Source organism: Microcaecilia unicolor, chromosome 2 (genome assembly GCF_901765095.1).
Source record: "Microcaecilia unicolor chromosome 2, aMicUni1.1, whole genome shotgun sequence".
Classification (NCBI taxonomy): Eukaryota; Metazoa; Chordata; class Amphibia; order Gymnophiona; family Siphonopidae; genus Microcaecilia; species Microcaecilia unicolor.
Genome location: NC_044032.1, coordinates 251243419 through 251267367, shown reverse-complemented (window position 1 = coordinate 251267367; position 23949 = coordinate 251243419). Strand labels below are relative to the sequence as shown.

The 23949-nt window shown below is 45.7% G+C and overlaps 1 protein-coding gene across 2 annotated transcripts in view; it reads right to left on the bottom strand.

Annotated features, from left to right (window-relative positions):
- LOC115463428 (lysozyme C-like) overlaps positions 1-23949 on the bottom strand; it is a 38724-nt gene that overhangs the window by 4880 nt on the left and 9895 nt on the right. For both annotated transcript variants that reach the window (XM_030193904.1, XM_030193906.1), the window contains exon 2: positions 12637-12795. In XM_030193904.1, coding sequence (XP_030049764.1) covers positions 12637-12795 — 159 coding nt within the window. The remainder of the gene's footprint in view (positions 1-12636; positions 12796-23949) is intronic.

The window sequence follows — 23949 nt, the reverse complement described above, 5'->3', positions numbered from 1 at the left end:
CTCTCAGCTCTACCAAAACTGAGGTCCTGTGGATCAGTAGGGGAAATCTACCAATCATCTTTTTCTGGACAAGCTTTATTTTCTTTTCATACCATAATGAAGTGCTTAGGAGTGATGCTACTTGTGAACTAAATTTTGAGAAGCATATTTCATTTCATTCAAAAAGTGGTTCTTTTTTGAGTTATTTGGTGTATTCATGAATTTAAAAGGGTTTTTCAAGCTTTGGTGTCTCTAGTGTTGTCCTTCCCTCCAATCCTGCGGGTGATGTAAGGTAAAAGCAAGGTTCCAGTTAGCCTGATGTTGGTAGTTGTGGCAACTTCCCGGAAACCCAGCACACAGGAATGAGGAGCAAGCAACAAAACCTAACCTTGTCACCTACCCTCAAAGGGTAGGTGAGGAAATAATCTAAATGTAGGGATCTTTCCTGATTTTGGAAGAGACACACCAGTTCACTCTTCAGTTGAATAAAGAATTTTTTACTAATTAGAAACTTAACCGCACATATGCTTCAGTAATAACATTTGCCACAATAGCAAGTATAATTGAATAGTGTCTGTACAACAATGTAATAAACTTAAACTGGTAAATCTCAATGTACAGTTAGGAAGATTTGACATGCAACCATACTCTTTTGATTTCATATATTTTCTTTTCCACAGGATTCAACACAACTTTGCATCAGTTTGCAGCTTACTTATAAATTCAGCATACTCTTTCCCAATCCACTTCAGTCTCTTTTATCAATTTTGTGACCAATGCCACTTAGTTGAGGAGATGTGACTCCAGCCTTGCTTGCGTGGGAGCCCGTTCGTCCAGGTGTTTCGTCTTCCAGATGTTTCTTCTTCCTAAACCTTTCTTAAGCAACTAAAATGGGGGGGGGGGGGGGCAAAACCCTTACTTCCTATTCACATAAAATGCCTTTTACCTGGTGACTTTACTCTTAATATTATCAACACTGTGGTCAGGGGTTAGCTAAAACAAAATATAAACAATTTCCTCCCTCTTACAAAACCTATGCTAATATATTGGTACCCTGTTCTAAGAAGTGGTCCTGCAGCTCATTCACTCACCTCCTTCTGCAGCCACTCTCTCATTCTCTCAATACACTGAACATTGTATCATTTAAACCTATGTCCCTTGTGACCTTTTTTACTCCTATATATATCTATATATCCACTGATCCTCTTTTTATCCTTCTCAGTGTCAAAGGTTTCCCATCAAAGTAGTTAAAATCACTTAAAATCACTTTTCCATTACCAATGTTCAGGAGGCTATTCCCTTTTTGTGACAAAAGCTACATCAGTTTTCCCCAGTACAACATCACCCACTCTAACCCTCCTTTAAATTATTCCCTGTTATTTTAAACCCCTTTCCCACTTCTCTATGAGAAATAAAACCTCAATTCTCAGTCACACAGACTCTGCCATCCAACCTCTCACATCCTCTCTCTTCACAGCTGCAGTTCCATCTCCCAACTGCCAGCCAGAGAGCCTCTCTGTAACTAAGCCAAGCTGTTGCTAAGCCTGAGTATGATGACCCGGGTTCCGCCTGGTCAGATGTAGGCAGTTGTGGCAACCTTGCCGGAATTCAGTTCACAGGAAGGAGGAGGGAGAGACAAATAACTAACCGCGTCCTTGACTTCCTAGAAACCAAGGAGGAAATTAAACTAAATTCAAGATTTTTCTTTTAACGGTTTGGATGGCAATAAGAAAAGATTAGATTTTCAAAAACAATATAACATTTTTATTAAAACATTCTTTTACTTTGTAAAAAAAACAACAAATCAATTTCAACATACACCAGAATTTCCCTTTCCCACTTAAATGTTAACTTTGTAACCCTTAAACCCGAACTCCCAATAATAACCTTATTTTAGTTGTATTCTTTTCACAGAAACCACCTTCGTCTTTACAGAGCACTTTTCAGATAAGTATCTTCTTTTACCAATAATCAATTCCTCAAATTAGTTATAAAATATATTGTTTATCTCTTTTATAACCTTTAAGAATTGATTCTTTGTGTATCCCTTTTTATTGTTTTCACAGGTACTCCGTTCACTATTCCTGAGGAACAAGGTAAGTATGTCTTTTTATTCCTCTTTCCCTTTCTTAATTGTCTTTCTCTACTTAAGTTTTCTCCGTGTTTTCAAAATCACTTAGCTGTTACCGATCTTCATTTGTTGGCAGCGTAGACTTTCTTGCGGAGGGGCCCTTGTTGTTTTCTGTATGTCTGCCAGTCTTGTCCAATTGAATCTTCTTCCTAAACTTCACTCTTAAAAAAACTCAAAGAATGCAAAACCCTATCTTTCCTATAAGTGGGGTTTACACCTTTCCCTGCTTCTGAGGAGTATTACAAAAACTGTGGCCAAAATAATCTATTAAAATAAAATTAAGCAAACTTCCCTTTCCTTCCCAAACCTGTACTCTTAGTTTTTACTACTACTACTACTTACTACTACTTAGTATTTCTATAGCGCTGCCAGGGTTACGCAGCGCTGTACAAGTTTAAACAACGGTAACAGACTAAGTAGTCAGTGTAGGTAACAGGAATGGGGAAGGTGGTTAGGCGCCAAAAGCAAGGGAGAAGAGATGGGCCTTGAGTAAGGACTTGAAGATGGGCAGGGAGGGCGCATGGCGTAAGGGCTCAGGAAGTCTGTTCCAGGCATAAGGTGCTGCGAGGCAGAAGGGGCGGAGTCTGGAGTTAGCGGTGGTGGAGAAGGGTACAGATAGGAGTGATTTGTCCTGAGAGCGGAGGTTACGGGTGGGAACATACGGGGAGAGGAGGGTAGAGAGGTAATGGGGGGCAGCAGATTGAGTGCACTTGAAGGTCAATAGGAGAAGCTTGAACTGTATACGGTAGTGGATTGGGAGCCAGTGAAGCGACTTGAGGAGAGGGGTGATATGAGAGTATCGGTTCACGCGGTAGATAAGACGTGCGGCAGAATTTTGGACAGATTGAAGGGGGGATAGGTGGCTAAGCGGGAGGCCAGCGAGGAGAAGGTTGCAATAGTCAAGACGAGAGGTAACGAGCGAGTGGACGAGGGTTCGGGTGGTCTGTTCAGAGAGGAATGGGCGAATTGTGCTAATATTATAGAGGAAGAAGCGACAGGTCTTAGCTGTCTGCTGGATATGGGCAGAGAAGGAGAGGGAGGAATCGAAGATGACTCCGAGATTGCGTGCTGTAGAGACGGGGAGGATGAGGGTGTTGTCAACAGAGACGGAAAGTGGGGGAAGAGGAGAAGAGGGTTTGGGTGGAAAGATAAGGAGCTCAGTTTCAGATGCCGGTTGGACATCCAGGCAGTGATGTCGGAAAGGCAGGCTGAAACTTTGGCCTGGGTTTCAACTGTGATGTCGAGAGTGGAGAGGTAAAGCTGGGTGTCATCGGCATAGAGATGGTACTGGAAACCATGTGATGAGATCAACGAGCCTAGGGAAGAGGTGTATATCGAGAAGAGAAGTGGTCCAAGGACAGATCCTTGAGGAACCCCAACAGAGAGCGGGACGGGGTGGAAGAGGAGTCATTAGAAGATACTCTGAAGGTGCGTTGGGAAAGATACGAGGAGAACCAGGAGAGGACGGAGCCCTGGAACCCAAATGAGGACAGTGTGTCAAGAAGTAAATTATGATTGACGGTATCAAAGGCGGCGGATAGGTCGAGGAGGATGAGGATGGAATAATGGCCTTTGGATTTGGCGAGGAACAGGTCATTGCAGACTTTAGAGAGTGCTGTTTCTGTCGAGTGTAGTGGGCGAAAGCCAGATTGAAGCGGGTCGAGGACAGCCTGAGAGGAGAGGAAGTCAAGGCAACGGCTGTGGACAGCACATTCAAGTAATTTGGAGAAGAAGGGTAGAAGAGAGATGGGGCGGTAGTTGGAGGGACAGGTGGGGTCAAGTGATGGTTTTTTGAGAAGTGGTGTGACTACTGCGTGCTTGAAGGTGTCAGGGACAGTAGCAGTGGAGAGAGAGAGGTTGAGGATGTGACAGATTGAGGGGTTAACTGTAGGAGAGATGTTGGTAAGCAGATTGGTGGGAATGGGATCCGAGGAACAGGTGGTGCACTTAGAGGAAGAAAGAAGGCGAGCAGTTTCCTCTTCGGTGATCTCAGGGAAGGAGGAAAAGGAGGCCGGGTTAGGTTGGTTGAGGGAGTGGGTTAAGAAGTCACAGGGAGGAGAAGGCTTGGAAGTGAATTCAAGGTTAATCTTCTGCACTTTATCGCGGAAGTGGTCAGCTAGTGTTTGAGGAGAGAGTGAGGGGTGGGTGGGAGCGGAGGGTACTTTAAGTATGAAGTTGAGGGTGGCGAAGAGGCGACGAGGGTTGGAGCCAAGAGAATTGGTTAATTGAGAATAATATTCCTGTTTGGCAAGGAATAGGGAGGACTGGAAGGAGGATAGCATGAATTTGTAATGGGTGAAGTCTGATAGGGTGCGAGATTTCCTCCAGAGTCGTTCAGCAGATCGGGTGCAGGAGCGAAGGTAACGGATGCAAGGGGTTAACCAGGGCTGAGGATTAGTGCGCTTAGTGGGGCGAGAGACAGATGGTGCTAGGGTATCCAGAGCAGTGGAGAGAGTTTCATTGTAGGTAGAGACAGCCGTGTCGACAGATTCAGAAGACGAGATGGAAGGGAAGAGATTGGAGATGTGAGAGGATAGAGTAGGGGGGTCGACAGCTTGGAGATTCCTGAAGGCCGTGGTTATGGTTGGGCGAGGTTGAGGGGGAGGGTGATGAAGTGTGAGGGTGATTAGGTGATGAACTGAGATAGGAAGGACTGAGGTGCAGAAATTGGAAGGTGAGCAGGAAGAGAAGAGAACGAGGTCGAGACAATGGCCATCACGGTGAGTAGGGGTGGTAGAGCATAGTCGGAGGTTAAAGGAGGATATCAGAGTGAGGAATTTAGAAGCATAGGAATTGGATGGGTTGTCAACGTGAATGTTAAAATCACCAAGAATGAGGGATGGAGATGCGGGATCAAGAAAGACGGTGAGCCAAGCGTCGAAGTCAGTAAGGAATGAAGAGAGGGGCTTGTCAGGGGGGCGGTAGATGACTGCAACTCTGAGTGGTAATGGGTAGAATAGCCGGATGGAGTGAGCTTCGAAGGACGAGAAGCAGTGAGACTGCGGTAGGAGGAGGGGTTGGAAACTACAGGAGGGTGAGAGAAGTAGCCCGACGCCTCCACCGCGGCCATCTGGGCGGGGAGTGTGGGAGAAGAGATAGCCTCCATGACAGAGGGCCGCGACTGAGGCAGAGTCGTCAGGGGAGAGCCAGGTTTCAGTTAGGGCGAGCAGTTGGAGGGAACGAGAGATGAAGAGATCGTGGGTGAAGGGCAGTTTGTTGCAGATCGAGTGGGCATTCCACAAGGCACATGAGAAGGGGAGGGAAGAGGGGGGGAGGAGGGGAATAGAGACGAGGTTGGAGACATCACGGAAACGTTTGCATGGAAAGGAGGAGGACAGGTGGGGGGGGGCCTGGATTAGGATTAATGTCTCCCGCGGATAGCAGGAGGAGGAGCAAGAGAGTGCGGAGGAGGGTGGGGGAGGTCGGGCGACGAAGGCGACGAAGACGGGGTGCACTTAGGAGGAATGGTGAAGGGTTAATGGTAGGAAGGAGGTGTTGGAGATTAAGGGCTAGGAAGGAGGAGGGGGACAGGAGAGATGGTGAGGTGGTGAGGGATGAGGGTGAATAGGGTATTGCCGTAGCGGGCAGGACGGGAGGGAACACAGGTGGGCAATGGGTTCCAGCGGTAGACAGTGGTAAGGGGAGGGGAAAAAGATTAGGAAGGGACAGGGCAAGGAAGAGGATGTGGACAGGGGCCATAAGTAGTGACTGCAGTGTGACAAGGTGCCCTTGGCCTGGATTGGCCGCTGTCGTGGACAGGATGCTGGGCTCGATGGACCCTTGGTCTTTTCCCAGTATGGCATTACTTATGTACTTATGTACTTATGTAAGTGTAAGTGTGGTGACAGAGCGAAGAGCCGGAGGCTTGGAATTGGAGGGATTGATGGACTGGAGAGTGGGTAAGTCAGTGGCTGGCAAGTTAGGAGGCAGGCAAGTGAGGCAGTGGCTGCAAGCTTGTAGGCGGGGTGGAGCAAGCTGGTGCGGATGGACAGGAACGAGCAGGGAGAGGCAGGTGGGCTGGAACAAGCAGTGAGGCAGGTAGGTTGACAAGTTAGCAGGTCGGGAGGTAAATCAGTGGGAGACAAGCTAGCAGGCGGGTTGGGGCATGCTGGAGCCGATGGACAGGAATGAGCAGGGAGAAGCTGGAGAGCAGGTAAGTCAAGGGCTGACAAGTTAGCAGGCGGGCTGGAGCATACTGATGCAGGAGGACAGGAGCGAGCAGGGAGAAACTGGAGAGCAGGTATGTCAATGGCTGGTGAGTTAGTGGGCTAGTAAGCTAGTAGGCAAGTAAGTCAATGGCTGACAAGCTAGCAGGTGGGCTGGAGCAAGCTGGTGCAGATGAATAGGAACGAGCAGGGAGAAGCTGGAGCAGGCAGTCTGGAGCAGATGGACTGAGACAGGCAGGGAGAAGCTGGTTCAGGTGGATTGGAACACGCTGGAGCAGATGAGCTGGAGCAGGCAGGCTGGAGCAGGTACTGGAATAAGCAGGGAGAAGCTGGTTCAGGCAGACTGGAGCAGGTGTACTGGAATAAGCAGGGAGAAGCTTGATCAGGCGGATTGGAGTACGCTGGAGCAGATGAAATGGAGCAGGTAGGCTGGAGCAGGTGTATCTGAGCAAGTAGGCTGGAGCAGATGGGCTGGAACAAGCAGGGAGAAGCTGGAACAGTCGGACTGGAACGCTGGAGCAAACAGGGAAGCTGGATCGGTGGACTGGAACAAGCTGGGATCGGAGCAGGTGTACCGGAGCAAGTAGGCTGAAGCAGATGGGCTGGAACAAGCAGGGAGAAGCTGGAACAGTTGGACTGGAACGCTGGAGCAAACAGGGAAGCTGGATCGGTGGACTGGAGCAAGCTGGGATCGGGCGGACTGGAACAAGATGGGATCATGCAGACTGGAACGAGCTTGGAGCAGGCGGACTGGAACACACTAGAGCGTTTGGACTGGAACAAGCAGGCTGGAGTAGATGGACTGGAACAAACAAGGGGGACGCTGGATCGGCGGACTGGAACAGGATGGGCTCAGGCGGACTGGACCAAGCTGGGATCGGCGGACTTGAACAAGCTGGGATCAGGCGGACTGCAACAAGCTGGGAAACTGGTGGGCCGGAACAATCTGGGGTCAGGCGGACCGGACCGGAACAAGCCAAGCTGAGATCAGGCGGACTGGAACAAGCTAGGACGGCTGGATTGGAGCAAGCAGGGGGAAGCTGGATCAGCGGACTGGAACAAGCTGGAACCGTCAGACTGTAGCAGGCAAGCGGAGAGAGGCAGGCTCGGGTGGACCAGGGAAAGCTGGAGTAGCTGGGGTGCTCTCAGAGCAACCGAGCTGGGCTGCCCTCAATCAGCAAACGAGTTTAGCTGGAGCGTCAATACTTCCTCCTGATGCAGGGAGTTTTACTGATCCGTGGCGCCTGTGGAAGTCTGCTTTGCTGTGCACCGACAGCCCAGTGTGGAAGATTCGCGGTGGAGGCTGGCCGCGCCACGCGGCGGGAAGGGCAACGTGGGCGTCGGGCTGCTGGGCCCGGGATCGCTGCGGTGGTGCGGTGGGTCCCCAGATCGCTGGGCCGGCAGATCCGCGAACAGATCCGCGAACACCTAATTCCCTAAGCTGGGAGAGACTGGCAACCTTGCAGTCCTATGCACCACACTCTCAGCATTCCATGCACAGCTCCCTATTACTGTTATTTTAAATATCCCCTTGCCACACTCCCTTCACCATTCACTCTACATTTACACAAAATTCCCAAATCTCACTTTCTCAATCTCACTTTTACTATCACTCTCACCTCAATGCTTTCACTGCCAGCCAAACTCACTTCCTAAAACTTTTAATTTCCTTCAATTCCACACTGCCTGTCCCACATCAAACAGCACATCCACTCTCTTCAGTTGCCAGAACCTCTCTGCAACTGCCAGCCAGCCAGGGTTGCCAGGTGGAAATTTTTTTTCCCACCCAAACGAGCCCAAATCCAGCCCAAAACCCGCCCAAAGTCAAACCCCGCCCTGACACCCCACCCCCGCGTCATCACCCCCGCCCCCGCCGTCATCAGCCCCGCCTCCCCCTTCATCGGCCCCGCCTCCCACGTCATCGGCCCCGCCCAGAACGTCACTAACCCTGCTCTCCGCGGCCGAAAAAACCGCTTAAAAAACCACCCAAAAGACACAAAACAAGCCCAAAAAACCGCAACCCGCCGCGGGCAAAAATTTCCCTCGGCGGGTCGCGGAAAACCGCCCAATTGGGCGGTAAAACCACCCACCTGGCAACACTGCAGCCAGCCCCGTCTCCCAGGTAACCCCTCCTTAGCTTCCCATTCCAAAACCCTTCTCAAAATTCTAAGCTACATTGCTGACTGGCGGAATGTTCACCAGCACAAGTAAATCCCCATTTTACCACTTTGTTTTTTTCTTCTTTCCCTAACCCCATGTTACACTAGACAGAAATATTTGGGATGACAACATTTTTGCACATCATACCCCACTTTTCCCCTACCTTTAAATTACCAATAGAAGACATCATGACCTTCTATCTATAAAGATCACCCCCCCCATACCCCGCCATCCAACCAGTTTTAACTATCTGATAAGACCGCCATTATAATTGATAGCATCATTCAACACATTATTCAATGTGGGAGCAGAATCTGGATTCTCTACAAGATTGGTCAGACTCTTAGGATAAACCCTGAAACTCCAGTTCTCTATCACAAATTCCATATTCCCCAACAAGCAAGCTTTCCCCCTTACAAGTCACCAGAAAAAAAATATTCAGATTGTGATTATCACCTCAGAAACAGCAAATGCTGCAGGACATTTTTTTTTAAATCAGATGGGCTTTTGTTTGTGTGGCAACTCTACAGGTTGTGGAAACCGGTCCTGAGTATTTTTATTTTGGGTGACAATCCAGCTCATTTTCGAAAGTGATCGCCGGCCATAAATCGGGAGATGGTTGGCGATCTCGCAAAAGCGACCAAATCGGTATAATCGAAAGCCGCTATTTTGACACCATCGCCACTTTCCCGTCGAAAAGCCGGCGAAAGTTCAAGGGGGTGTGTTGGCAGCGAAGCGAAGGCGGGACATGGGCGGGGTTAAGAAATGGCCGGCTTTAGCCCATAATGGAAAAAAAAGCGGCGATGAAGAGCATTTCGCCGCTTTTACTTGGTCCCTTTTTTTTCAGGTCCAAGCTTCAAAAAGGTGCCCCAACTGACCACCAGAAGGAATCGGGGATGACCTCCCCGTACTCCCCCAGTGGTCACCAACCCCTCCCACTTAAAAAAATCAATTAGAAACATATTTTGCCAGCCTCTATCACCAGCCTCAAATTCCGTACCCACCTCCATGACAGCAAAATGTGTTCTGTCCTCCGACAGCCTTTGCCTGCTTGTGATGTTGCTCTGGGGTGAGTGTGGCACCTTTTCTGTTATTTGCACTGCAGAGTCACATCAGCAATGCATTGTGGTGGGTGTAGGTATTGGTAGTTGGTAGGCTCTACTCCCATGGTGCTTTTCCCCTGCTTACTGGGTCAGAGCATGCCCCGTTTTGTTTCCTGTTGTAGTCCATGCGGTAGTGGCCATTTTTGTAAGATAGTTTTAGATCCCTTTCCTGTGTTACCCACGTTAGAGAACGTAGTTCTTACCTTGAATGGTGCTGAAAGAGGGCATTGTACAGCATTGTGGCAGCTCTGACCTACTGCTAATCTTAGTACCAGGGGACTCTTTGCCAGTGGGGCACAACCTCTGATCTGCAGTTAACTGTGAGTAAAGGTGGTTATGCCACGAAAGGACTTTTTCAGAGAGATTAGTCTTCAGGTGTGAACTGGTGTGCCAAAGTTATACAGCAGCAATAAGTCCTAGAGGCTGTATGCAGGTCCCTGGAGCAGTTTTAGTGGGTTCAGTACATTTGCGGGTAGGGGGTTTTGGTGGGGGGTTGGGGGGCTCAACTCCCAAAGTAAGGGAGCTATGCACGTGGGAGCTTTTCTGAAGTCCACCGCAGTGACCCCTAGGGTGGCTGGTTGGTGTCCTGGCATGTCAGGGGGGCCAGTGCACTAAAAATGCTGGCTCCTCCCACGGCCAAATGCCTTGAATCTGGCCGGGTTTGAGATGGCCGACTTAACTTTCCATTATCGCTAAAAAATGAAACCAGCCATCTCAAACCCCGGCCAAATCCAATGCATTTGGCTGGCCGGAACCGTATTATCGAAACAAAAGATGGCTGGCCAACTTTTTCGAAAATACGGTTCTGGCCAGCTCTTTACGGCGCCACCAAAATACATCACCGGCCATGTATTTCGCCAGCGCCATTTGATTATTCCCCTCCACACCTCAGAGCCTACTTTCAAACAGGTTAGATGCTTTGTAAAATAACATAAACCCTGCAAAAGGAATCACTCAAAGCCTATAAAAGAAAAACTTACCAAATCATAAGAGAGCTAACAGTGCTGTAAATGTTACACTGGGCCCTAGAACACCAATGTACCTGATATCGAGAAACTGGAAAAAGGTGGACTGTTATCCCTCCACAGACACAAACTACATTATAGCAGAATTCTTTCTCTCAGCCACACATGGGCAGACCCTCACCTGAAACAGAATAGGGAACCAGAAAAAAAACATCCAGACAAAAACTGAAATGGATCTTCCCAAGAAAACCAGATTCTATAATCAGTGTAATGCTAGTAAAAGAGAAACAGAAATGCATTTCCACATGAACTCTGCTAAATACAAAAAGTGAAAATATGCATATTTTCCAAAGTGAATACATTCCAATCCTTAAAAAGTATTAAATAAAAATACATTTTTTCTTTCTGCCTTTGTTGTCTGAGCATTTTATTTTTCTGATTGGGCTGGTCCTAGTCTCTTCTATCTCTTACCCTCTTCCCCATCTCCTATTGCCTTTCTTTCACCACTTTTTTTTTTACCCCATTTCTATTCTCAATTCCTCAGAAACTCATCTCCTTCCTCTCATACCCCTCCCCAGTACCCCCATCCCTTTTCGATCCTCTCTCTAGTCTTCCAGGTTATTCACACTATGTTTCAACTTTTCTCCATACTTCATCCCCTTTTTCTTACCACCCAATTCACACATTCACTCATTTCCCAACCCATCAACACACCCAACTTATGCCTATTAATTGTGAGGTTTTCACTATCCCCTCAAAATTCCCTCTCCATCCCTCCCATTCATTATTCCCTGCTCTGCCCTCCAGTACTTTCCCACTCAATCAGGTCCCTGCCATCTTCTGCTCTGTTCCCCTACTCCCCTCCCTATGTCCCATCCATCTTCTACTCTGTTCCCCTATCCCTGAGACCCATCCATCTTCTGCTCTTCCTAGGGTCTCTGGTTCATATGACATTTCTTCTCTCTCCATGTCCACCATCATTCCCTCTGCATTCCTTTCTGTTCTGTCTAGTAATTTCCCCTCTGTATACCCATCCCTATCCCTCTCCCATGTTCAGAACCTGCCTGCTTTGTCCCTATTCCTCTCTCTGTGTCTAGCATCACCCCTTTGTGAACCGGTCCCTCTTAATGTTCAGCTTCTTCCCCTCTCTTCCCTTTCTCCTGCATTCCCCATCCCAGGGCCTGCATATCTCCCTGAGTCTCCCCTTCCCGCAGTCCAACATCTGTCTCCCTCCCTGCTTCCCATGTGGTCAGGCATCTCTGTTTCCTTTTGATGTGGTATCGTTCTCTCCCCTTCAGCCACCATGCGATACAGCATCCTTCTTTATTGCCTACGCAGGAACAAGAAGTTGCGTTAGAGCAGGCAGGACGTGGCAGAGAAACTAACTAAAAAGGTTGGAGAAGTGCCAGGAGGAGGAAGGAGGGAATAGAGAGGAGGTGCCAGTCCATGCTGGGAGGAGGGAAGTGGGAGACATGCAGGACCTCGAGGGGAGGGCGGATGGAAGATGCTGGACAGGGAGTGAAACTAGGTGGAAGATGCCTGGTGAATCTGGGGTGGCAAAGGTGTGGCAAGCTATTTTTTTGGGGGTGGCATTTGCCACTCTGTGCCACCCCATAGTGGTGTCTATGATCACAAGGAGCAGCAGTAGGATTTATAAATATGGCTTCCCTGGTAACCATTAGGCTAGTCCTCCATGCCACTCCACATCCATTTGGTGGAAAATAACTTCAGGTTTTGGTAGGCATTAAAATATTATTTGTGTACTCAAGTTTTTGATCTTTAGAGTTGATATTATTTTTGGGTCAATATTCAAAAGTACATGTTCAGATAACAGCACCTGCTATCCAGATGAGTTCTGCGCAGCGGGATTTTCAGAGGCATCATCTGACTAGTGTCTCTGAATACCCTTACAAACTGCCTCAGTATTATAAGACTCTTACTGGGGCTGAGAGTGAGTGAGCCAAGGAGGTTCTGAAACCTATCTGGATTGTGACAGTATTCAGTTTGTTATCCAGATAACTTAGAACAATAGAGGAGCCTGAGAATCATTAATGAAATCTGTTTCACACATAAATAATAAAAAGCAAAATATATTATTCTAAGAAGGAAAGAAATGATTTGTCTGTACGTACTGCTACAATTGATGCCACATTCGTTCTTGCTGCCCAGGGTCTGTCCATCATTGCACCACAAGTAGCTGTTTATCTGGAAAATACCATAATCCCTGCTGGGCCCATTGTCGTTCACAGCTGTAGTGTTGTAGCCACTCTCATGATGGACCAAACACATCCCTGTAAAATACAGAAGAACTAGGTTTACCTCTTTAAAAGAGAAGTTTTGAGAGAAATAGAAAGTGAAGCTCTGAGACCACATAAGAGAGCACAAACTCTGTACTGGCTGAATAAGTCTGAAAGATTTAAATATTCTTCTGGAGTCATTTATATCCCTTAACATTTTTTACTTTATTTTTGTTACATTTGTACCCCGCGCTTTCCCACTCATGGCAGGCTCAATGCGGCTTATATGGGGCAATGGAGGGTTAAGTGACTTACCCAGAGTCACAAGGAGCTGCCTGTGCCTGAAGTGGGAATTGAACTCAGTTCCTCAGTACCCCAGAACCAAAGTCCACCACCCTAACCACTCGACTGAAAACTAAATCCCTCTAAAACCACAGCTCTTTTCTTTTCTCTACTGAGTCATTCTTGTCTCACCTCAATCCCCTCTAGTTCAGGAGTGCCCATACCCGTTAAAGAGGATATTAAAATTCTTTGAGTCCTTATTGATAATTATCTTACTTTTAAATCTCACATCTCCTTGATTATCAAGAAATCATTTTTTGTGCTCCACCAGATATGTCTTGCAAGATCTCTCTTTGACAGATCCTCCCTCCGCCTTCTTATCCAATCCCTGGTAATCTCATGTCTTGATTACTGTAATTCCCTCCTTCATGGTCTACCATTATACCAATTACGTAGATTACAGCTGTTTCAAAACTTAGCAGCTAAATTGATATACAGTGCCAAAAGGTTTAATAGCATCTCCCCTTTCCTTTAGGTAGAACATTGTTTGCCCATCCAAAACCGGGTTCTCTTTAAGATTATTGTTACCACCATCCAAATTCTTCATTCTAGTCTCCTTATTCAACACAGGGCTATCTTAGCATTAGCCTTAGACCTGCCGCAGCTTTTGATTTGGTTAACCATTCCCTCCTGTTCTCATGTCTATCTTCTTTAGGGATTCCTGGTATGGTCCTCTTATGGTTCACCTCCTTTCTTTCAAATCATACTTTAAGGTCGTTCTTTCTGACACAACTTCTAAACAGAGGGAGATACATCATGGGGTGCCACAGGGTTCAATTCTTTCTCTGCTACTCTTTGATCTCTACCTGAGTCCCCTTGCTGCCCTTATTCAGTATTTTGGGATTTCTGCCTATTTCTATGCTGATGACATTCTTCTGCTCAAACCCACATCTCCTGTCTCCCCCTCTCTCACGCCACTGCAGATGTGCCTTGCATTTGTAACTAACTGGCTTAAAGAATAGTTGGTACTTAATCTTGATAAAATGGTGACCTGTTGGTTATCAGGCACACCGCTCTCCCTCCCTTCACCTATCACACTCTTGGGCACCTCACTCTCAGCAGTATATAGCTTTCTATATTTGGGCATTATATTTGATTCCTCTCTCTCGTTTCTACCTCAAATATCGCATCTGACCAAGGTTAGTTTACATAAGTACACAAGTATTGCCATACTGGGACAGACCGATGGTCCATCAAGCCTAGCATCCTGTTTCCAATAGTGGCCAATCCAGGTCACAAGTACCTGGCAAGATCCCAAAACAGTACAATATATTTTATGCTGCTTATTCTAGAACTATTGGCTTTTCCTCAAGTCTATGGACTTTTCCTTTAGGAAGCCATCCAAACCTTTTTTAAACCCCTCTAAGCTAACCGCTTTTACTACATTCTCTGGCAACAAATTCCAGAGTTTAGTTACACGTTGAATGAAAAAATATTTTCTCTGATTCGTTTTAAATTTACTACTTTGTTGCTTCATTGCATGCCCCCTAGTCCTAGTATTTAAACAAGAGATTCACGTTTACCTGTTCCACTTCACTTATTATTTTATAGACCTCTATCATATCTCCCCTCAGCCGTCTTTTCTCCAAGCTGAAGAGCCCTAACCACTTTAGCCTTTCCTCATAGGGAAGTTGTCCCATCCCCTTTATCATTTTTGTCGCCCTTCTCTGAACCTTTTCTAATTCCATTATATCTTTTTTAGTCTTCCATCAACTACACGCAATTTGCTACCTCTTTGACACTGAACATTTTCATGCACTGGTTCTCTCTTTCTTCACTTCCTGTCTAGCCTATTGTAATATAGTTTAACTGGTCTACCCTGCACTATATTGAAGAAACTCCAAACACTGCAAAATACATCTATTAGGTTACTGTGCAATGCCCATGGCTTCAACCACACTATGCCTTTACTCAAACAATAACATTGACTTCCCATCAAACAACAGATCACATACAAGGTTGCAATTCTCACTTTCAAGGCCCTAAGATTAGGTACTCCAGACTACCTTTCCTTGCTTACTATCTCATACTGCTGGGTTTTTATGCTTCCTGAGGCACACACCAAGTTTTAAGTAATATCTTAAAATTCCTGAAACAGAGATCACTATGGAGGGTTAGAGGGAGATTATTCCAAGTATGGGATGCTAGAAAGAAAAAGGCACTATGACATGTAGATTCCAAGCAGGCAAGTCTCGAGCTGGGCAGAACTAAACGGTGGACATTTAGGAGGTCTTTTACTTAGCTGCACTGGTGCTTTTAATGCACGCTAAGCGCTAGAGATGCCAATGTATTTCTATGCATCAGTCGCAATTATGCTCTGCTTCTCCAAATATTTTTCAACCTTATAGTACAATAGTCAGTAGAATAAGGGGCTACGATAGGATCTGTCAGATACACGTACCCATCTCCTCTTTGGCTGAATAATTTAATGAGCCAAGCATACAATAGGGGCGGTACCATAATTCTCATTAATCCTATTTTTAACGTTTTAACAATAGTCCATATTTTATTCTCAATATTTTTTTTTATGTTTTTTATTTTTTTCAAAAGCATTCTAATCTTTTCTTTATTCCTTGCATATATAGCATAATAGCATAATTTCTGATCCAATCAATAGGGTACTTAGCTTTTAGCTCAGATCAACATATACATAGTAGAGACCAGTTGTCACCGACATAGATCCATGTTTCACTTTTTAGCTCTCAAGGTAATCTCCAAGATTTCTTTCAATATGACGTGTGGGTATGTGTATCTGACAGATCCTATCATAGCCCCTTATTCTACTGACTATTGTACTATAAGGATGAGAAATAGTTTGAGAAGCAGAGCATAATTGCGACTGATGCAACTGTTAGCTCCCTTCATTGTCTAACTGCTGATGGTGCACTATTAATTATTGCGAATGTATTCTGTCTGTATTCACGGATTCATTTCTTAGACCCCTCATTCCCTCTATTCCATCTTATGTGAGGGACTCGACGCACATTATTAATATTTTGGACGAATTGGGTCCTGTTCATAATAATATTATTTTAGTGACATTTGACTTCGAGTCTCTCTACACAAGTATTCCGCAAGATGACGCATTGGCAGTAATTCAAGAAGCATTGATTGAGAGGAAATCATATAGAAGAATACCCACAGAATTCATCATGCAAATAATTACTATAGCTTTAAAAGAAAATTTTTTCAAATTTGAAGGATGTTATTACCAACAGGTGAAAGGGACAGCCATGGGGGCAACGGTAGCCCCATCGTTGGCAAACTTATTCATGGGTAATTTTGAAAGGAAATATATACAGACTAGTCACTTGAAAAAATACATTTTAACATGGAGGAGATTCATAGATGACAAACTGATGTTATGGGAAGGTAGTGAAGTACAGCTGAGAGAGTTTCACGAATGGTTGAATACACGTGATAATAATGTGAAATTTCAAATGTATTTTAATAGAAAGAAATACCATATCTGGATATAAAAATACAATTTGAACATGGTAATTTTAAAACTACAATATACCGTAAATCAAAGGACAGGAATAAACTTTTGAAATATGATAGTTGTCATAGCCAACCATTGAAACGTAACCTCCCATATAGTCAGTTTTTAAGAGTTAAAAAATTATGTTCAGATACTAATGATTTTCAGAAACAGATGCATGTAATGGCTGATAGATTTAAACAGAGGGGATTATCCACATAGATATATAGAGGAAGGGATGCTAAAAACAAAAGAACATCAAAGCGGTAACCTCCTCCATGGAAATAATAATATTCCTGATAAGAATACAGATAAAATTGTGTGTACCCTTTATTTTGACCATGTGTCACGTGACATTATTAAAATACTTAGAAAACATTGGACACTTGTTCAGAATATACCGTGCTTTTCTGAAAAACAACTGATGATAGCATTTAAGAGAAATAGAAATTTAAAAGATTTCTTAGCACCATCAGCATTACCAGTACCTGTAAGGAAAGATCCAGTTTGGGGGCATTTTCCATGCTTGAATTGTTGTTTTTGCACAGTAAATCTGAAAGCAAAATTTTTTGAAAATCCAAACACAGGAGAAAAATTTGAACTAAAACAATATTTGAATTGTAAAACATCTCAGGTTGTCTATGCAATTATTTGCCCTTGTGGACTTGTATATATTGGTAAAACAGTACGTATATTCAACAAACGTATTGCAGAACATAAGAGTGCCATAAAAAACAAGATGTTTGAAAAACCACTGGTAGAACATATGCATGATTTTATGCACTCTTTTGAAGAATTGAGATGGGTATTGTTCCAATAAATGCATTTGATTCCACTGCTTTGTTGTTTTTTATCTATTATTTGCAGAATATTAAATGAAGCTGAACTATGAACTCTATACATTTGAATGGAGAAACCAACATTTTAATGAGCATTCTTCCATAGACTTTAGAAAATCTTGGAAAGATTATCAATAATAACATAGTAAATGTTGGCAGATAAAAAAACTGCATGGTCTAACCAGTCTGTCCAACAATGTGGCCATAATTGAATCTGGCGCTCGGCAAAGGTTCCACTTCTTCATGATTAAACACTCATATACGTGGAGGGGCATTTTCAAAAAGGGATGTCCAAGTTGTGATTTGGACGTCCTTGCAAAACGGCGAAATCCAGGGGTAGGCAAAACCGTATTTTCGAAAAAAGATGGACGTCCATCTTTAAATTTGGACATCCCTAGCTTTGGACGTCCCTAGACATGGACGTTTCTGACTTTCAGCGATTTTCAAAAGCAAAGACGTCCATGTGACAAATGTCCAAATGCAAGCCATTTGGTCATGGGAGGAGCCAGCATTTGTAGTGCACTGGTCCCCTTGACATGTCAGGACCCAAACCGGGCACCCTAGGGGGCACTGCAGTGGACTTCATAAAATGCTCCCAGGAATATAGCTCCCTTATCTTGTGTTCAGAGCCTCCCCAAAACCCACTACCCACAACTGTACACCACTACCATAGCCCTTACGGGTGAAGGGGGCACCTAGATGTGGGTACAGTGGGCTTGTGGTGGGTTTTGGAGCGCTCTCTGTTTCCTCCACAAATGTAACAGGTAAGGGGGGTATGGGCCTGGGTCCGCCTGTCTGAAGTGCACTGCAGTACCCAGTAAAACTGCTCCTGGGACTTGCATGCACTGTCATGGACCTGAGTATGACACCTGAGTCTGGCATTGAGGCTGGCACGACATATTTTTAAAGATGTTTTTTGAGGGTGGGAGGGGGTTAGTGACCACTGGGGAAGTAACGGGAGGTCATCCCCGATTCTCTCCAGTGATCATCTGGTCATTTCGGGCACCTTTTTGTGCCTTATTTGTAAGAAAAACAGGTCCGGGTGAAAACGTCCATGTGTTCGTCAGGGATGTCCTTGTTTTCTTCAATTATTGGTCAAAGACGTCCAAGTGTTAGGCCCGCCCAAGTCCCACCTTCGCTACGCCTCTGCCAAACCCTCTTGAAGACGTCCAAAATCGGGTTTCGATTATACTGATTTGGACGTCTCTGGGAGAAGGGTGTCCATCTTCCAATTTATGTCGAAAGATGGACGTCCTTCTCTTTCGCAAATGAGCCTGTTAGAGGCTCATTTTCAATGCCCATAGACTTACAAAGTTACATAGGTTACTATCCAGCTTATTTTCGAAAGAGAAAAACGCCAATAGTGCGACCTAAATCGGGAGATAGACGTTTGTCTCGCAAAGGTGCCCAAATCGGTATAATCGAAAGCCGATTTTGGGCGTTTCCAACTGCACTCCGTCGCAGAAATGAATAAAGTTGACGGGGGCATGTCGGAGGCGGAACTGGGGCGTGGTTATCAGCCGAGGAGAGATGGGCGTCTTTAGCAGATAATCGAAAAAAAAGGCATTTTGACCGCGATTTTGGGTCACTTTTTTTGGACCCTTTTTTTTCACGAACAAGTCCCAAAAAAGTGCTCCAACTGCCCAGATGACCACTGGAGGGAATCGGGGATGACCTCCCCGGACTCCCCCAGTGGTCACTAACCCCCTCCCACCAAAAAACACCCCACTTTAAAAACTTTTTTTCCAGCCTGTATGCCAGCCTCAAATGCCGTACCCACCTCCATTACAGCAGAATGTGTTCACTCCTCTCACAGCCTTTCCCTGGGTCAGATGTCACATCAGCATTGCATTGTGGTGGGTGTAGGGTATTGTGTTAGCTTGTGTTACAGTCTCACGATGTTGGTAGTTGGTAGGCTCTTCTCCCATGGTGCTTTTCCCCCTGCTTACTGGGTCAGAGTGTGCCCTGTTGTGTTTCGTGTTGTAGTCCATGCGGTAGTGGCCATTTTTGTAAGCCAGTTTTAGTTCCCTTTCCTGTGTTAGCCACATTACAGAACTTAGTTCTTACCTTGAATGTGGCTGAAAGAGGGCATTGTACAGCATTCTGCCAGCTCTGACCTACTGCTCATCTCAGTACCAGGGAGACTCGTTGCCAGTGGGGCACAACCTCTGATCTGAGGTTAACTAAATGCGGTTATTCCAATAAAGGACGTTTTCGTAGAGATTAGTCTTCAGGTGTCAACTGGTGTGCCAATGTTATATAGCAGCAACCAGTCCTAGAGGCCTGCGTGTATGCAGGTCCCTGGAGCACTTTTAGTGGGTACCGCAGTGCACTTCAGCCAGGTGGCCCCAGGCCCATCCACCCCCCACCTGTAACACTTGTGCTGGTAAATGGGAGGCCTCCAAAACCCACTGTACCCACATGTAGGTGCCCCCTTCACCCCTAAGAGCTATGGTAGTGTTGTACATTTGTGGGTAGTAGGTTTTTGGGGGAGGGGGGTTGGGTGTTCAGCACCCTTGGTAAGGGAGCTATGATGTGGGAGCTTTTTCTGAAGTCCACCGCACTGACCTAGGGTGCCCAGTTGGTGTCCTGGCATGTCAGGGGGGCGAGTGTACTACGAATCGTGGCCCCTCCCATGACCAAATGGCTCGGCTTAGGACGTTTTTGAGCTGGGCGTTTTTAGTTTCCATTATCGCTAAAAAAAACAAACGCCCAGCTCAAAAACGTCCATTTTTTCGAAAATACGGTTCGGCCCGCCCCTTCACGGACCCGTTCTCAGAGATAAACGTCCATGGAGATAGGCGTTTCCGTTCGATTATGCCCCTCCACGAGACTCATTTAAAAAAAAAAAAAAACAAATGTTTAAAAAGTGGCATAAAGCAGCATTTGAGCATTTTGCTTGCCTAAATGTTCAAATCACTATTTTCAAAACCTATTTTACAGATGTTTATCTTTCAGTTTGTCTGCAGTGCATCCAGATCACAAGGGGGCATGTCAGGGGCAGGATTAGGGATTTCCTAACACTAGGACGTTTTTCTGCCATAATGGAACAAAACCAAAATGTCCAGGGTTACAATTTAAATGTTTTGGTCTAGACCTGTTTCAATCACGACTAAAGAACCTGTTTACTAAGGTGTGCTAGAGATTTTAGCATGTACCAAAAATTAGTGCACGCGAACTGTGTAGGCGCCCATGGGTGCTTACACAGTTAGCGTGTGCTAATGGTTAGCGTATGCTAAAAATACTTACATTCCTATAGCGTGGCATAGTAAACAGGGCCCTAAGTCATAAAAGGGGGCCCTAAGTGACCAGATGACCCCTGGAGGGATTAAGGTATGACCCCACCTTACTCCCCCAGTGGTCACTGACCCCCTCCCAACCCCCAAAGATATGAAAGAAATAGTTTTTTCCAGCCCCTATGGCAGCTTCAGCAGCAAGCAGGTCTGTGGAATAGCCTAGTAGTCAGTACAGTGCAATGTAGAGAAGGGGACGCAGGCCCATAATCCACTCTGTGGTAGAAAGTGTGAGCCCTCCAAAGCCCACCAAAAACCTACTGTACCCACATTTAGCTGACACCTGCAGCCATAAGGGCTATTGTAGTAGTGTACAGTTGGGTACAGTAGGTTTTGGAGGGCTCGCCATACAATATAAGAGGGTAATGGTGAGATGTGTGTGTACCTGGGGCCTTTTATGGGAAGTCCACTGCATTCCCCCTAGGGGTGCACCACTGCTCTATTGGGATGTCTGTGTGGCCAGTCTTCTAAGAATGCTGGCTCTTACTACATCCCAATGGCTCACTTTTGTATGTTTTTCACTTGGACTTTTTTTTTTTTTTCAAAAATGGGCACAGGCATTGAATATCTGGGTTATAGCAACCACCTAGAAGCTAACCACATACAGGATGATAAGTAGCTTGGCATAATAAGTTAGGACAGCCTTTTGCTGTCCTAACTTTATTCATTTACTTGACTGAATATTGTGATCAGATGGTTAAGTGCCAGCTCCTCCACGACATCGCCAAAAAATTTGTAAACCACTTAGGCCTAGGTGGTATGGGGCCATTTTACTAAGCTGCGGCAAAACGTGGCCTGCGACAGTGCGAGTACTTTTTTTGGGCACGCGCCAGGCCAGTTTTTACCACTTCCTGGAAAAAGGGCCTATTTTAAGGGGCCAAAAAATGGACATGCGACAAAATAAAAACTAGTGTATCCATTTTTGGCCTGAGACCTTACTGCCAACCATTGACTACCGTGTGTTTTCAGTGGACGCCAAATTCAGAATTATCGCCTGCGGCATATGGTAACTGGGTGGTAATGCTTATTTAGCGCATGCTGGATGCACATAGGACCTTTTGCGTCTTTGTAAAAGGGCCCCTATATAAATAGTGAAAATAAATAAGGCAGTAACCGAACAGTGCGGGGGCAGTCAGTGCTGATACTCACTATCTGGCTATGTGCCGCTGAATATCAGGTGATAGCCTGCCTTAAGCTATTTAACTAGGCAGGATCCTCTCCAGCCTAGTTAAACCCCTATACTTAGATTGTGAGCTAATCTGGGACAGTGCAAGTACCTGAATAGTTATATATGTAAACCGCCTTGATTTGTGCTTCAATAGAAGGCGGTAAATGAAAAATTGATAGACTTAGGCTTAGACTTTGAATAATTACCTCAGTGTGAACTATTTGTCTATAGCCAGACTATATAAGAAAAGTGAGCACCATTGAACAATAGGTTTCAGGCTTATTCAAATTTGATAATACTGCCCTCTTTCAGGGCGGATGACAATAATATATAAAAACAGAGTAAAATGTGAGAAAGAAGAAGAGAAAAAAAAGAAGCAGGGGAAGGAATTTCATAAACTTACAGGGAAGAGACTATTCTAAGGGAGGGAAAGTAGGCTATATCCAGATAGTTTAGAAACACAAATATAATGAAAAAGTCTGTATATGACACAGGAAACTTGAGAAAAAAAAAAAAGAAGAAGAAAGAAATGGCCTGCACACCTCTAAGAAAGAAAGGGCTGCAAGCAAACTTATGAGATCATCTAGTCCACTCTGCCTTCAGGCAGGATCCACAGTACCAACTCATCTTACCTACTGCATATGCTTAATTTTAAAAAAATAAGTCTTCTATAAACAATTAGGTCTAGTGCACAAATATTTTCGGCGTTAGAGAAATATTTTTTTCTATTGCAAAACCCAAGAAAAGAAAAAACATATGAATCAATGAGTTAAGAAATATTTGTATTTTATTGGGTAAGCTTCACCTACTGTACCATGATCCTCTGCTACCACAGGGAAGAGTTATCTTATAGCAGTCATTCTTACCAATGAGAAGATAATATGTGTGAAAAGAAATCATTAATCATGATATAAGAACAAATGCATCCCCAACACACCAAAGGACCATTCCATATCATCATGCTGATCAATCCATAGACTGGTGGGTTGTGTCCATCTACCAGCAGGTGGAGATAGAGAGCAAACTTTTGCCTCCCTATATGTGGTCATGTGCTGCCGGAAACTCCTCAGTATGTTCTCTATCTCAGCAGGTGGTGGTCACACACAGCAGCAGCTCTGGCTAGGTCTCCAAGCCTAATTTTTAGGTTTTGTTGAGTACCTGGGGTTGAGGGCTCTTCTTGAGCAAGTGCAAACCTGGTGGTGCCAGGTCCCTCCTTTTCTCCCCCCTCCCACTGGCTCCGTAAAAAAAAAAAAAAAAATTTTGGACGTCCTTAAGGGCGTTTATTTCGACGTTTATTTAAACGTTTATTGCAGCTACTCACTGGGACACCAGTTCCTTACAGATCGGAGCGAGAAGCAGGTAATTTTTACCTTTTTATAGCGGGCGGGGGTTCCCCGATCGATCTCCGCGTGGCCTATGGTGTCGAAGGGCGAGGGCACGAAGAATCGCTCCCCGGACCGCGTGTGCGCTTCTAGCGGGGATGCGGTGGTCTTAAAGTCTGATTCGCCCTTGTTGGGTGTCAGTTTGGAGGCCGGTCAGTGTCCCGGTTCTTCCTCCGGTGCGGTGGTTTTTCCCGCCATAAACGCCCATCCCCCGCTGCTCGCCTCCGCCATCTTGGCCGGCCACTCTGCTCGGACGGCGTCTTCTTGGGCCGCCCTTGAGCTGGGAGACGTTAATGCCATGGCCGCCCTTGATTTGGGCGACGGCAAAAAAGCGGCTAAAGTTAAGCGCCGTTCTTCCCGCGCGGCTCCTTCGCGGAGTGTCGCACCGGACGCCATCTTGGATGCGCAGCATGTTTCTCCCCCGCTCTTGTGAGCGCCGGTTGAGGGTGCGTCTAGGGCCGTGGCCCAGGCTGCTGAAGTGCACAGTCTGGGGGGTTTCTCCCCCGAGTTTATTTTGCTGCTGCATCAGGCCTTCCTTATGCAAAACGCTGCCCCTGCTACCCTGGCCGATAAAGGGGTTGAGGCCCCCGGAAGTAAGCGCCCTCGGGTGGATTCCCAGGCCTTAGAGGACTCTGTCTCCTCTGATGTAGATGAGGGCAGCGTATCTGGGTTCTCCCAACGGTCCCTTGGGGATTCCTTGGAG